The sequence below is a fragment of the Nannospalax galili genome, unplaced genomic scaffold, assembly GCF_000622305.1.
Source record: "Nannospalax galili isolate Female #2095 unplaced genomic scaffold, S.galili_v1.0 scaffold342, whole genome shotgun sequence".
In the NCBI taxonomy this organism is placed as follows: Eukaryota; Metazoa; Chordata; class Mammalia; order Rodentia; family Spalacidae; genus Nannospalax; species Nannospalax galili.
Window position 1 is genome coordinate 2,478,330 of NW_008349359.1, and position 16,039 is coordinate 2,494,368.

The window sequence follows — 16,039 nt, forward strand, 5'->3', positions numbered from 1 at the left end:
ACAGCTGGCTGTTAACTCTGTGCTTGCTCACTTCAGAGGTCTTTCAGGGTGAAGGCCATTCAGGGCTAAATTCAGTGAATCAATCACATTTTGTCACAGGCAGAAAAAAGCTATAGAGACACTCAGGAGAGAGCATGCTGAGCGATTTCAGAATTTTCACTGGACACGAAGCATCAGTCCCCAGAAGCAAGTTGGCTTGCTGTCCAACAAGGACCTCCCCAGCAAACGCCGAGAATACCTGCAGCAGCTGAGGAAGGAGGTTGTGGAGACCACTAGGTATGGTGTCACAGTGCAGTGACCACAAACCAAGCCTGAAGGGTTTGGAGACCCCGGCGGATAGAAATCAGGGTGCAGGGGATGCAGAGGCTTGTGTACCAGTGCATATTTATTGTGAAATTAAGCAAGCTTATATAGAAAGCAGATCTGGAGTAACCAAGGAATAACCAAGGATATGTTATGTTACCACCAAGAATACATTACTTCACCAAACGAAACTCACACGTTTACAGTATCCAAGATTCAGCTACATAATATAATATTTTAGATATAAAGTGAACTGTTTGTGATTATTCTTAGCAACTACTAGAGTTCATAATTTCTATATAGAAACCAAGCTTACAGTGCTGAGAAACTCCAGTGCCCATGAACTGAAACGGAACACTTTAGTTATGTTTCCAAGACTGCTAATTAATCAGGGAAGCATAGCCTGTCAACTCAGACCACAGAAGCAAAGAGCAGGGAAAGTCCCAGGGTGGGAGCATTCTTCCTCCAATTCTGAAGTCAAGCTGTGCCCATAATAGCTCCCAATAGTATGGGTGGACCCAGAGCTTGCAAGAAACAGGCACTGTGGGAGTGGGGACTGGAGTTTTAACATCCTAGAAGCTCTTCCATGCCTCTAGATAAACAGGTGGATATGAAAGGCTGGGGCAAGTGGAAATGGGATGTATGGTAAGGTACGGTAGGGTGCTGGGGTGCAGGAGAAGGTGGGAGACGGAGTCATGGAAAAGGATTGGTGTGTCTTGGATAGATTGTGCAGATGTTCTAGTCCTAGAATGGCTTAGTCCTGTCTTTCTAGAAACCTCTCCTAAGAATGTAAAATAAGGACTCTGTGGGCAAAGGAAGGTTGTGTTGAGCCAGCTGGGGTGAGCAGGGTGGGGTTTTTACTCACCATGTTAGCAGGTGTCCCTTTTCACTCTGTGGTCTTCCCTAGGAGTCCAGAGCCAGCATCAAGGTCTGCTTACCTATCCTCTGACATTGAACTGATGCTTAGAGACTATGAGCGGGCCCGTGAGGAGGCCAAGGTGGAGATTTCCCAGGCTCAGGACCGGCTAAGGAAGCAGACTGAACAAGAAAAGCTAAGAATCCACCAGCAAATCATCTCACAGTTGCTGAGGGTGGGGAATGAGGCGAGCCTCTGCTTTCAGAACAGGCCTAGAGCCCAGACCAGACCTTTAACGCTGATTGCCTCTGAGTCTGGAGTCACTTGGAGGGCACAGGGCCTCTGTGCCAGCTCAAAGCTGGGTTCATGCTCCCTTGAACCTTTGTTAGACCAGCTCTTGTCCAGAGCCAGAGTCTGGGAAGAAGAGGCTTTGGTGTGGAGTCAGGGATGTGAGGAAGCATGAGTAATGGCTTCAGGAAGTGGGTGGGAAGCCAAGACAGGAAGCTCTGAGAGGTGGGTGATGAGAGCTGGGGAGAGGGATGGGTCGGGGAGGGGATGTAGGTAGTGCGAGTATTATCAGAAGCTAGTTGATGTCTGTCTTCACAGGAAGAGGAAAAACTACAGACCCTGGCCAACTCCAGCTCCCTGTGCACCAGCTCCAATGGAAGCCTCTCTTCTGGTGTCACCTCTGGTTACAACAGCAGCCCAGCCTTCTCAGCCCACCTCCAGTCCTCAGAGGGTGTGGTGAGTGGGCAGATATTGGGAACAAGCTAGAGCCAGGACCTTTGAGATGAGTGCCTGTGCCTCTTCAAAGCATCTGCTAACATGAGCCTTCCCCATGCACTTGGGCTTTCTTTAGTTCTGCCCTCCTCCTCTTTTCTTCATGCATGTAAATATTTTATCCTAGATCCTAGATACTACTTCAGGATATGATAGTAAGCAAAACTGGTCTTATCCTTAGGACTGTTAGAGAGGTAAATATAACAGCTTATTTGATGTTAGCTGTTGTCCTGAGATGTTTGGAGAAGGGATGCTACGTCAGCCTAATAGGTAATTTGTCCAGACCTGCAAGGTCTGTAAAGATTTCCTGAAGAGAGTGTTTGAGCTGAGACCTGAAGGATGGAAGAGATTCAGAAAGAGCTTAGTGGTTCTGGTATTGGGAGAGATGTGGCCTAGCAAGTGAGGCCAAATGGAGAGTGTGAAAAGCTCAGCGAGGGAATACAGAGTGAGGTGGGCAAAAGACCTAAGAACATACTGAGACTTCTGGTCCCTTTCTAGTCTGATGATATTACTTCATAGAAATGTTTTTTAAAAAATATTTTAATGTGTATAAGTGTAATGTCTGCATATATGTAAATGCACCTGGGTTGTACAATGCCCTCGGAGGTCAGAAAAGGACATTGGATCCTCTGGAACTGGAGTTACCAATGGTTGTTAGCCACCATGTGGGTGCTGGCAATAGAACCCAGGTCCTCTGCAAGAGCAGCCAGTGCTCTTGAGGGTTGGAAAGATGCACAGTGGTTAACAGTATTGACTGCTCTTGCAGAGGACCCAGGTTTGGTTTCCAGCAAACACATGACTGCTCACAACTGCCTATAACTCCAGTTCCAGGGGATCCAACACAGTCTTCTGGCCTCTACCACCAGGCATGCATACATGTGGGCAAATACTCATACACATAAAAGAGAAATATTTCTTAAAAAGAAAAAATAAGGTTATTTTTTAAAAGCTGCTGAAATTTTTGCATAGGAGTTGGGGATGACTGGATTGTAAGGTAAGGTGGTGGAGCAGCTATGGGTAGACTGTTGGATGGACCGTAGCAGAACTGAGCAAGATGGGGAATGCTCGCTGTTAAAGATGAACAGATGTGGGTGCAACAAAGAGAGAGCAGATGCTTGGTGACTGGTTGGATATGGGAGCAAGAAAGAGAGCTGAGAATAGCACTCCATTCATTCATCCACTTTGTGTATGATGTATAGTATGTGTAGGGGCACATACCACAGCAAGTATGTAGAGGTCAAAGGACAGTTTTGTGGAATTGGCTCTCTCCACCTTTACGTGGGGTGGAATTTGGGGCATCAGGCTTGTGCAGCAAGCACCTTTACCTACTGAGCCATTTCAGCAGCCTGGTACTCACTTTTGGCCTGAGAAGTTGAAGTGATGGCAATGCTAACAATATGAAGGATACTGGAGGGAGGACTGGGTTCTGTAAGGAATGTCGTCAGTTTGATAGTTACTTACTGGATTGAAGGTGCCTCTGAGAAATTCAGGTTGTAATCAAGAAGAATCCAATTAGAATCAAGAAGGCAGCTGGAAATAGATTGAGTGTTCATGGTAAGATCTAGCTGAGGATAAATATTTGAAATTCATGTTATAAATTAAACTTCACACAGTAAAGAAAACAATATCCAAACAGTGACAAAAGCCATGTGACATCAGGTGCATGTTTTTCCTCCCTGGAAGTAATTATCTCAGCCAGTGTCATATATATTTCCTGAGGTCTTTGTGCAATCCATATGAACATGGAAGTGGTACCTGAGCCAGCAAGATGGCTCAGTGGATAAAGGTGCTTGCTGCCAAGCCTGATGACCTGACTTCGATTCTGGGAGGCACACAGTGGAAAGAGAAAACCAATTCCTGAAAATTGTCTTCTGGCTTTCACATGTATGCTATAGCATGTATGTATGTACACATGCACATACACTTTATTTACTTGTCTTTTTGAGACGGGGTCTCCCTATTGCCTCAGCTGGCCTTGAACTCACAGAGATCCACCTGCCTCTGCCTCCCAAGTGCTGGGATTAAAGGCAAGTGCTACCATGTCCAGCATATACATTTAATGTAAATTTTTTTTTTTTTTTGTCTTTTTGAGACAGGGTCTCCCTGTAGGCCCAGCTGTCCTGGAACTCACTATGTAGACCAGGCTGGCCTCAAACTCATAGAGATCCGCCTGCCTCTGCCCTCTGAATGCTGGAATTAAAAGCATGCGCCACCACACCCGGCTTTTAAAAAAATATTTTATTATTTTCATTTTATGTGTATGCGTGTATTGCCTGCATGTAGGTAAGTGCACCTGTGTTGTGCAATACCCATGGAGGTCAGAAGAGGCTGTCAGATCCCCTGGAACTGGAGTTACAGACAGTTGTTAGTTGCTGTGTGGGTGCTGGGATTTGAACCTGGGTCTTCGGCAAGAACATTCAGCATTCTTAACCACTGAGTCATCTCTCCTGCCCCATATTTAATGTAAATTTTAAAAAGAACATGCTGTATATACTTTGTCACACTTTTATTCCCCTTAAAGACAATCTTTGGGTTTCATTGCCTGTCAGTAAATCTATTGCCAGCTCATTTTTAGTAGTCTTTCTTTTTCCACTTTGCTTTTAGTGTGATATTTTGTGTAAACAATATACTCATGTAGTACAAAAGGCAAGGAATAGAAATATACCCTCATTTTAAAAGACAATAAAGAGAATTATACCACCACCCTTTGTTTGAGACAATGGTAAGGTCTCATGTATTCCAGTGTGCTCTCTAACCCACTACTAAGGATGACCTTGAACTTTTTTAAAAATTATTTTTTCTTTTTAATTATTGCTCTGTTTTCAACTGGTATACACAAAAAACAAGGTAATGGAATTCATTTTTTTTAATTTGTTGATTTGTGTGTGTGTGTATTACACAGAACATCCCAAACCATCTTATTCAGCTGTACACCCACGTCCCATATGGCACCCTCCCATAGCCTCCCTCCCCCTACTAGAGCCCTTATACTCTGATATCCCTGCTACTGTCCACTGTGATGTCATCACCCCCAGCTCTTCCCCACTACTTGTCCTTCTGGTGAAACTAGTCAGCCTATCTAGAGGTCTTTATTTAAAATTACTTTTATTTTATGTGTATTGGCTGTATGTGTGTAAGTGCACCCATATTGTGCAATGCCTGCAGAGGTCAGAAGGCAGCATTGGATCCCCCTAGAATAGAGTTACAGATGGTTGTCAACCACCATGTGGGTGCTGGGAATTGAACCCGGGTCCTCTGCAAGAGCAGCCACTGCTCTTAACTGCTGAGGAATATCTCCATCCTGACCTTGAACTTTTTATTTCTTTTAGTTATATACACACACATACAGTGTACGTTGATCATATCCTTCCATTATCTTTTATTCCCATCCCCTTACTGCCAACCCCTTCTTACCAACAAGTCTCCCTCCTAATTTAAGATGTCTCTCTCTCTCTCTTTTTTAAATGCTACAATAAGTTTAATTAGAGTTACAGGAACATGGATGAGGGCTTGTTTACAGGAGCCTGGATACCTCACCAGTGGCTACACCATCAACCATAAATCCTCTGGGAGGGGTGGGACCTTGTGAGCTCCTCCTTCCTTTAGGACAGGGTGTTGGCAGGCACACTCTTGTGCAGATCCTGTGCAGGTAATCACAGTTGCCAAGTTCAAGGGTGCTGCAGCCATGTCATGCCCAGAAGTTAGCATCCTTACATGACTCTCTCCTTCCTCTGGCTCTTATATTCTTTCCATCCATTCTTCCATGGGGTTCCACGAGCCTTGGAGGGACTGATACAGATGTTCCATTTGTGGCTGAACATCCAGCAGTCACTTATTCTCATCACTTTGTCCAGTTATGAAACTGCCCCAGATGATTTTTTTGTTTTCATTGTTTGGTTTGGTTTCCACGTATGAAAGAGATGTGTGTTACTGTGCCTGGCTTTATTTTGTTTAATATGTCTTCCAATTCTATTGATGTTTTCCGTAAAAAAAAAAAAAAGAATTTTAGTTTTCTTTATAGCCAGGTAGTATTCTGCTGTTTATACACCATGTTTTCTTTATCCATCCATCTGTTGACAGGCACTTAGCTCTTATAAAAAAAGCCTCAGTAATCATGGGCATGCAGGTGTCTCTTTTGTATGCTGTTCTGATTTTTCATATGGTAGTCAGTCTTTGTTCTAGTATTTTGAGGAACTTCCATACTGTTTTCCACAGTAGCTTACTAATGTACATTCCCACCAACAGTGTTTAAGAGTTTCTTTTTCATCGGGCATGGTGGAGCATACCTTTAATCCCAGCAAAGAGTTCCTTTTTTCTCTAGCTCCTCACCAGCATTTGTTAATATATATAAAATAGCCATTTTAACTGGGATGAGATAGAATGTTAAAGTTGTTTCTGTTGTTGTTGTTGTTGTTGTTGTGTGTGTGTGTGTGTGTGTGTGTGTGTGTGTGTTGACAGGCTCAGGCTTTTACTATGTAGATCAGACTGGCCTTGAACTCAGAGATCCACCTGCCTTGAACTCACAGAGATCTACTTGCCTCTGCCTCCCTAGTGATGGGAATAAAGGCATGTGCCACCACATCTGTCTCATTGTAGTTTTGATTTACATTTCCATGATGATTAATGATATTTTTTTGCACATTCCCATTTTTTATTGAGCATATTGTACATATTGTACAACAGTTCTTAATCAAATTTAGTGCCCCCCATCCACGCCCCAGTATTCCCTACCAGACCTCATGCATTCTGTCATACATGTTAAGTCCCAGCCAGTCAAGCATTTTTACCAAGATGTCCCTCAGTGCAAATTCATCCACTGGAGTCTAGTCAGCCTATCTAGAGATTTTAAGGTCTAGCTTTTTTGCTAACCATTTTCTTTGCAGAGGCTTTTAATGCGATCTCAGTTGTCAATTTAAAATGTTTCTTTTCCTCTTTTTGGAGACCTGTTCAAAAGATCATTGCTTGTCTCAATATCAAAGTCTTTCCTGTATATTTTCCTTCAGTAATTTCAGAGTTTCAAGTCTTACACTGACGTCTTTGATTTAGAGCCTGGCATGGTGATACATACCTGCAATCCTAGCAGTTACTAGGCTGAGACAGGAGGATTACCCTGTGTTGTATAACAAGACTCTATCTTAAGCCCAGAAAAGATAGTCTTTCCATTCATTTTGAGCTGATTTTGTAGCAGGTGAGAGAGGAGTCCAGACTCAATCTGTTTGCAGGTTTCTAGTCTTTGCTAGCAGTATTTATTAGGCTGTCCATTCTCCAATGTTTGTTTGGAGACCTTTGTGAAGAATCAGTTGGCTGCAGATGTATCATTTATTTCTGGGTCTTCTGTGGTTGGTCTGTGTGTCATGCCAAATATACTTTTTGGGATATTTCCAGTTTTATTTTTTTTACTCAAGATTTCTCTGTTTGGAGTATGTTTCCATATAAATTACAAGATTGTTTTTTCTATTTCTTTGAAGAATATCATTGGTATTTTGATGGTATTTTGAATCTGTAGACTACTTTGATGTCATGCACATTTTAAATCTAAGTTCTTCCAAGCAATGAACTTTTAGAAGATCTTTCCATATTTTAATATCCTCTTCAATTTCTTTAAAGATTTACTTTTTTGTTTTCATGTATATGTGTATGTTTGTGTAAATATATGCTATGTGGGGGTGCCTGTGGAGGCCAGAATATGGAACCTGATCCCTGAGCTGGAATTACAGGTGGTTGTGAGCCACCTGATGTGGTTGCTGGGATCTGAAGTTGGGTCCTCTGCAAGAGCAATAAATTCTCTTAACTGCTGAACCACCTTTCCAGTCTGTCTTCTTCAGTTTCTTTGGTGTTTGCAATTTTTACTGCACAGGTCTTTCACTTCCCTAATTGTTTATTCTTAGGTATTTTATTTATTTTGTGGCTATTGTGAGTCGGAATATTTTCGTGATTTGTTTTTTTATTGGTGTGAATTATTTTATGTGTATGTATGTTCTGCCTACATGTATGGAAGTGCACCCATGTCATGCAAGTCTGCCAAAGCCAGAATAGGGCGTTGGATCCCCTAGAACTGGAGTTACTGATGATTGTTAGCTGGGTGCTGGGAACCAAACCCACGTCCTCTGGAAGAGCAGCCAGTGCTCTTAACTGCTGAGCTATCTCTCTAGCTCCATAATTTTTTATAAAGATTTATTTTTATTTTGTATGTTTGAGTGCCTGCATATATGCATATATATCATGTGCATACCTGGTACCCAAAGAGACCAACAGAGGGCATTGGATCCCCTGAAACTGGAATTACAGGTGGTTGCCCCACATGGATGCCAGGAACTGAACCTGGATCCTCTCAAGAGCAGCAAGTGCTCATATTTGCTGAGCCATCTCTCCAGCCTCATGTTTTCATGATTTCTTTCTTAGCATATTTGTTATTGGTGAATAAATACAATACTAATTTGGGGCTGGCAGGATAGTTCAGCTGGTAAAGGTACTTGCTGCAAGCCTGATGACCTGAGTTCAATCCCAGGGATCCACATGATAAAAGAATCAACTCTCACAAGTTGTCCTCTGACTTCCACATATGTGCCATGGCATGTGTACACCCACCCCACACACATACATACACTTGCACACAAAATAAAATATAAAAAGAAAATACTGGTTTTATGTGTTGCTGTGTATTCTGTTTTACTGAATTCATTTATTCTAATATTTTTGTCTTTTTGAGACAGGGTCTCCCTGTAAGCCCCAGCTGGCCTGAAACTCACTATGTAGACCAGGATGGCCTCCATCTCACAGAGATCTGCCTGCCTCTGTCTCCCAAGTTCCGGGATCAAAGGCGTGCACCACCACATCTGGCATCTATTCTTATTTTATAGAGCATTCCTTTTCAGAATGGGTATTAGAGAGTCTTGTCAGCTTATATGTTGGCTAATACGGAACCATTCTTGCATTAATTCTCTAGTTAAACTTTGAATACTTGTGCACATGATGTATTCAGTAGGTTTTCAATCAGTAGGTTTTGATAGCAACATTATACTTTTGTAGAAAAGAAAGCTTGAAGTTTTCTTTTTTCAATGTTCAAGAATAGTTATAGGCCAGGCGTTGGTGGCGCAGGTGGATCTCTGTGAGATAGAGGCCAGCCTTATCAATATCCAGGCATGCATTTTTTAAAAATTAAATTTTTTTTATTTTTTTATATGTTTCATATATATATATATATATATATATATATATATATATATATATATTTTTTTTTAGAGAGGGTCTCTCTTGTTTTTGTTTTTTGAGACAGGGTCTCCCTGTAACCACAGCTGGCCTGGATTCCCTATGGAGACCAGGCTGGCCTCGAACTCACAGAGATCTGCCTGCCTCTGCCTCCTAAGTGCTGGGACTAAAGATGTGCACCACCATGCCCAACTGGGAAATGTTATATCTATTAAGTTGGCAAAAATTTAGAAAGCCAGATGGTGAGGCTGGGGATGCAGCTCAGTAGAAGAACACTTGCCTAGCTCTCCCAGACACTGCAAAAAAAAAGATAAAAGATATATGAACATAAGTTTTATGTTGTCTATTTTTTTAACTTTTTCATGGCTTCAAAATTATTTTATTTACATACTAGCCAATGTTTTCTTGCTGTGGCTTTTAAAAATTTATTTTCTTAAAATGTATATTTTTCACCCCCAATATTATCTATTATCTGTGATCCACAAAAAGCATAAAGGATTTTGGCATGAACTATGAAATGGGCCTCTGATGTTTTCCAAATGGCTACCCAGTTGTCTCAGCAATATGTATTAATTCATAACTAGAGCTGGAAGTCATCAATCAGTGTGGCACTATGAACAGGTGAGATCACCTAGGATACTGGCTAAACTTGAAAAAAACCTAAGATGCTATTTTGTGGTTGAGGTGGACAATCAACAGAAGAACCTGGGAGGGTCATGGGGTAGAAGTGTGGAGCCCACAGGGCTTGGTGAACAGGTCTTGACTGGTTGCAGCCTGCTGAAAGATGCAGGAAGATTAGCCTGGAAGATGATAGCTGCCCCCACAGTATTTGAAGACCATGGTGATTGCTGTTTGTAGGAATGGTGAGAACAAATGATTCTAGGTTGGGTTGGGTGTGGTACAGGTGAGAGGTGGGAGACGGCAAATCAAACACTGGCTTCAAGAAGCTTACTGCTAGGAAAGATGTTTGCATGTTTAAATGCTAATAGAATGTAGCGAAGAGGGGAGAGGTGGAAACAATTGGAGAAAGAGATGGAGACAATTGGAGAAATCAGGACTTGCTGTCTGTTGCAGCAGGAGGGTTGGAGTGAGGAAGAAGGTAGAACTGGTTTGTATATTTTGGTGTGTGTGCCCATGTTCATGCTGCTACACACATACTGCTACACACGTGGGGATCTGAGGACAACTTGAAAGATTGGTTTTCTCCTTCCACCATGTGAGTCCAATGGTCAAACTCAGGTCCTTAGGCTTTGTGGCAAGTGCTTTTTACCTCCTGAGCATTCTCACTGGCCCATGTTTTAGTCCGTCCTTCGTTTTCTTCAGGAAAGTGATAGGAAGTGATGTTAGAGGTAAGCATGGCAGGTGCTATTAAATCCAGTCAGGCTGTGCCATTAAGAGCTCGCTGAGGTGGTGTACTAACTATAGAAACCAGAGATCAGAGGCTCTGCAGGGGCCAAGGTTGCATTCTTTAGAGCTCTTTTCTCCTCCCCATCTTCTTCACTTTGACTTTCCTACCCATACAACCACTCCAGTGATGGCCTGCTTCCTGCTGCCACTATGGTACAGATGACTTCCTACATACTGACTCCAGAGTTTGGCCAGCCAGTAGAGGGCCCTGTGCTCAGGCCCTGGTTATCCTGAATCCGATCTGCAAGCAACCCTTAAGACTGTGGCTTGGCAAGTGAGGTCTTCCTGGCTGGTTTCTATTATAACCTCTTGCGGGCATCCGACGTGAAATCCCATAGGGAAGACAAAAGTTGAGTGTCACAGTGGAAGCTATTTGGCACAGTTCAGGGACATGTCTGTGCCTGCTTTCTGGCTCTTGGGTCCTGAGCATACTCTGTTCTACAGGAGGACTCTCATGTGCCAGATTCCCGAGACACTTGGATAGGGGACTGGCGGGCCCGTTCCACAGTGAGGAATAGTCAACTGTATCTGACAGGGTCTACCTGGAGGAGCTTAGCCTACAGTGAGTAGGAGGGCTGGGCACCAAGATCTGGGGACTTGGGGAATGATGCATGCTAGAACATAGGAAATGATTGGCCTCATGTCTCTGACCCTTTGGAGCTCTGCTGTCCTGAAGCCCTGGTGTTCACAGCCATTGTAGAACTTCTACCTATTTGTTGTAGGCTGCAGAGCCTCCATGGGCAGTGGCTTCTGTTCTCCATCCAGTCCCTCTAGCTTGGGCACCCGCTTTTCTTCTTCCTACCAGGATTTGGCCAAGCATATCATTGACACGTCAATGGCTGATGTGAGTCATTGCCCCTGCTCATTCCCCTTTTCTCCCATTGTTGTAGCCAGACTTCTACTGGATCAGGGGAAGTAAGGAGCCGGGCAGATTCAAGTCATGGCTTCTTCAGGAGCTATCTCGACAAATGGGCATTTAGTAAATGCTAGCTAGATTGATGAACATGGAGGCTTGGGTGTACTCTCCCTACTAATTTGGGTATGGCAACTGTGTCCCCAGGTAATGGCTGCTTGTTCAGGTAATCTACATAACCTCTTCAGCCGCCAGGCAACAGCTGGCTGGAAGTAAGTTCCTTTGCAGTGTTTCAGTCCTTCTATCCCTCTTGGCTTCTCCCTTCTCTGCCCTGGCTTTTTGGAGCGCCTCACCCCAGGCTCCTGCTTTGTGACTCTGGGAATCCATTTCTTGGCTCCTCTTTGCACTTCGTCTGTGTCCCCCAGCTATCAGGGTGAGGAGCAGGAGGTGCAGCTTTACTACAAGGAATTCTCTTCTACTCGACACGGCTTCCTGGGTGCAGGTGTGGTTTCCCAACCACTCTCTCATGTGTGGGCAGTCGTGAGTGACCCCACCCTGTGGCCTCTGTACCACAAGCCCATCCAGACAGCAAGACTGCATCATCGGGTAACCAACAACATCAGTCTGGGTAAGTCCAAGGGAGAAAGTCTTCCATGGGGCCTAGCCAGGGATCAGAGGTGAAGGGTTGGAAGCAGCACTGTTGAGAGACCAGGAACTCAGGTTAAGTCCAGATTGCTCAGCCTAGATTGTGTTGGGGGGTCCAGTCATGGGCTGAAGGGAGGCTCCTAGGTATGGAAAGACTTAGGACAAATCTGTCTGTCCCTCCAGTGTACTTGGTGTGTGATACCACACTGTGTGCTTTGAAGCAGCTGCGAGATTTCTGCTGTGTCTGCGTGGAAGCCAAAGAGGTGCCTACCCTGTGGGTGGTAAAATGTTACGGGATGAATTTGGGCTGCTGTGAGACATAGTCAACAGGCATTGGGTCTTTTCAGGGAGGGAGAAACTGAGGCTGGTGCCAGGGTAGGCTGGCACAGGGTTATCATCTACCATACTGACTATACTTAAGCCTGTCCCTTGTCACATACGCAGGACTCACATCTCTCTCTGTCCTCAGGGGCACCTGTCTATCATGGCAGCACAGTCTGTATATGACACATCCATGCCAAGGCCCAGTAGAAAAATGGTCCGAGGAGAGATCCTTCCCAGTGCCTGGGTCCTGCAACCTGTCACCATGGAGGGGAAAGAAATCACCAGAGTCATCTTCCTGGCCCAGGTGATACAGCCCTGTATTCTGTATTCATAGCACACCATAGGATATTTGTGTCCCACTGCACAGCATCCCTCAGTGGCCAAGGCTGTTTGGCCTGAGAGTAGGTCCATAATGGGAATCAGGGAGGGAGCAATGAGTTTGTCACCCTGACACTGCTGGCACCAGAGACTTGGCGACATATCCCATGGTTGAGCACGGGGTCCTCCTCAGGAAGCAAATTGTTGCCAGGTAAAAACAGTGGCAGGACAGACCCTCATTCATGCATTTTGTGCAGCTCACCATTCACGCTCACAACTCAAACATTGTCACTAGGAGGTAAAAGCTAGTGTTCAGATCTGAACCTAGGGGTGCTGAAGACTACCAGGCCAGTGGAGTCTGAGGTGCATCCTCAACCACCACAGCCAGTGGCTGCTTGGGGCTGGAGGCCTTGGCTTCTCCAGGTCTGTTTGCACCTTGAATTCTTCCCTCTGATTTCAGGTAGAACTGGGTGCACCAGGCTTCCCTCCTCATCTCCTAAGCTCCTTTATCAAACAACAACCGCTGGTTGTGGCCAAGCTGGCTTCCTTCCTCGGAAGTTAGCATTGGGCTGTAAAGATCACCCTGCTGAGATGTAGGCCCAGGACACCTGAGACTCTACAGCTCCTTCTGCAAGCTGAGGCAAGAAGAGCCTAGGCTACCTGTGGTGGCCAGTTATACAGATGGCCAAATCAGGGTTACCAGAAAAACCTGGTCAGTACTTGGTCGCCTCTGAAGAGTGAGCAACCTGAACTCCTGACCCTGGCTGTCAGAGAACGAAACTCAACTCACCTTTGTTTCCTATCTGTCTCTGGGACTCAGTGGCACACCAACTGCTCAAGGACCAGGAAGAGCACAGACCACAGAGCTGAGGACTGCAATGCCTTGGCAAGGTGCCTCCTTGGCAGGCAAGCACTGGCTAAGACTATGCTTGGACCTGCCTTCAGCATTCAGCTCCATTATGAGAATGGCAGAAAGGACCAAATCAGAAAGCATTTAAAGAATCAACTACACAAACCATAACACTGATTCCGAATTTTTTTTCTCTCCATTGAATGTTTACAAAATGATTGACTACTCATACTTAACCACCACCACCCCTTCTTTTAGTATGTGTCAGTCAGGGGTGCAGAGTGTTGTTAGCATGGAGCAGTCAACCTAGAGCTCAGTAAAATGAGAAACCACTGTAGAGCACAGGTTGTGGGGCCTGGCTTGCTGAGGCCCAGTGGGGGATAGGGGCAGCTAGATGGTGGTTGCTAACAAGGCAAGAGGAATTTCAAAGAGATTTTAAAAAAGAGACTTCTAAAGGTAGGAGAGAATTAAGTTCTGGCAGGCCTTGAACCTGGGTCAGTACTTATGCCTCAGCCTCCCAAATGCTAGGATTATAAGATACCATGTTCATAATCTTATTGGCTGAGCCGGGTGTGGTGGCACGTCTATAATCCCAACATTCTGGTAATGGAGGCAGGGGTATCAGAAGTTTAAATCATACTAAACTACACAGAGTTGGAGGCCAGCCTTGGATATGTGAGACCTTGTTTCAAACAATTAAAAAAAAAAAAAAGCAACTGTCTGCCAGGGGTGGGGGTACACACCCTTGATCCCAGCATGAGTTCAAGGCCAGCCTGGTCTTTCAAGGTCAGCTGGGGCTACAGGGAGACCCTGTCTCAAAAAGATGGAAAAACAAAAACACAACTGTCTACTGTTCTAAATCTGCCTGTGCTAGGACAGAATGGAGAACAGGTTTTCTTGTATCTTAGCCTGGCTGAACTTGAGCACTGAAGATTTGTCATGTTCATCTGGAAGCAACAGGGGTGAGAAATTTCCTCTTTAGTTCTGTCACTCCAAATCTCCTGGAAAGGGTACTCTCATGGGGATTGACAAGCCTGGTGAAAGGGTAGATTTCTGCACAGTGTAGTAAAATGTATTTTTCTGTGTTTTCAGGATTTTTCTCTTACCTTATATTACTACCAATGAATGTTTTAAAAAATTGCTTTTGAATTAATTTTTCTGGTTAATTTTTTGGTAACACTTATGTAATATACCCCGTTATATATGCCCACATTTCCTTTTTTTCCCTCTCTTGCTTGAGACAGGGTCTCACTCTGTACGTAGCCCAGGTTGGGCTACAATAGACCCAAACTGGTGGCAATACTCCTGCCTCAGCCTCCAAGGGTGAGATTATACTCATGAGCCACTGTACCCAGCTCCTGCCTCTTTTTGTAGGATAGCCACAAAATTTACCCTGGGGTCACCATGGCAAGATCTCACGGTCCAGGGTGAGATTTTCTGTTTACATGCACATAATACTAAAATGAAAAAGCAACCAGATGTTGCCCAACTTCAGCATAAATAAAATAGAAGATACTGAGGGTCAACTGTATTGAGGCTGATCCTATAGAAAATCACAAGTTATTTCTGTTGCAAAATATAGAAGGCAAGATATGCTTTGGCCTAGCCAGTAGTTTTCAATTTTTGGCAAGCATCACAATCACCTTAGGGGGAGCTCCATCCTCTCCTAGGTAGGCCTGGGGAGCTATTTTCAGCTCTAGGAAGCCCCAGGTGACCCTAAGGCTTAGAGAATTAGTATAGATACACAGAAAGGAATCTTGATTCACTAGTTCATTAGCTGTCTGTCTCAGTAATCTTGGTGTAACCTGTAAGGCTCACATAGGCCAGGGGAAAGAAATTTCCCAAGAACTTTGTTTGAACTCAGCACACCTTCACTTGGGACTAGGGACTGGGTTATGGGCCAGCCCTTCCATCAGAGCAATTTTCAGGGCTTCAGGTTTTCCTGAAGGGTTGCTCATTTTCACCAGGGTTCAAAGCACTTTGAGGCAGGGCTATGATTGAACCACATTATTATAATACTGGTTTCTAGGCACAGAAAGAAAAAATAACATTTTTTCTTTTAAGCAGGGTCTTACTATGTAGCCATGGCTGGCCTCAAACAAACCATTTCTTAAAACTGTCTCCTGAACTTGTAGCTCAGTGGTTGAACATTTGCATGAGGCCCTTGGTTCAATCCCCAGTGCTGCAAAAACTGAGGGATCTGAAGGTATAACTCAGTGGTAGAGTAAGTGCTAAATCACCAGAACTAAAACCAAAACCCAAACCCGTTTGATGCTCAGGTATTCAGACCGGATTTAAAGGACAAAGATGAAGGGCTTCAAAAATGAAGAGATTAGGCAAGAATTTTAAAGAGATGACTGGGATGAGTAAGAGAAGGAAGGAGAGGCATCGACCAGTTGCTGTGTTGGGATTTCCTGGCTTGCTTTGGTAGTACAAGCAGATCCCTTTAGGTTCACAGACTCTTACTGTTCCTTGGGTAAGAAAACTTTGACAG

The 16,039-nt window shown here is 44.2% G+C and overlaps 1 protein-coding gene across 3 annotated transcripts in view; it reads left to right on the top strand.

Annotated features, from left to right (window-relative positions):
• Positions 1-13,516, top strand: part of Stard9 (StAR related lipid transfer domain containing 9) — a 133,127-nt gene extending 119,611 nt beyond the window's left edge. The window contains exons 24-33 of one of the 3 annotated variants that reach the window (XM_008846832.3): positions 100-276; positions 1,211-1,394; positions 1,766-1,903; positions 11,000-11,117; positions 11,278-11,399; positions 11,616-11,680; positions 11,834-12,036; positions 12,237-12,316; positions 12,523-12,681; positions 13,156-13,516. In XM_008846832.3, coding sequence (XP_008845054.1) covers positions 100-276; positions 1,211-1,394; positions 1,766-1,903; positions 11,000-11,117; positions 11,278-11,399; positions 11,616-11,680; positions 11,834-12,036; positions 12,237-12,316; positions 12,523-12,681; positions 13,156-13,257 — 1,348 coding nt within the window. In that variant the 3' untranslated portion in view covers positions 13,258-13,516. Of the gene's footprint in view, positions 1-99; positions 277-1,210; positions 1,395-1,765; positions 1,904-10,999; positions 11,118-11,277; positions 11,400-11,615; positions 11,681-11,833; positions 12,037-12,236; positions 12,317-12,522; positions 12,682-13,155 lie in introns of those variants that run through there. The other 2 variants (XM_029570256.1, XM_029570257.1) reach the window with 2 other exon arrangements.
• Positions 13,517-16,039: the final 2,523 nt, after the last annotated feature.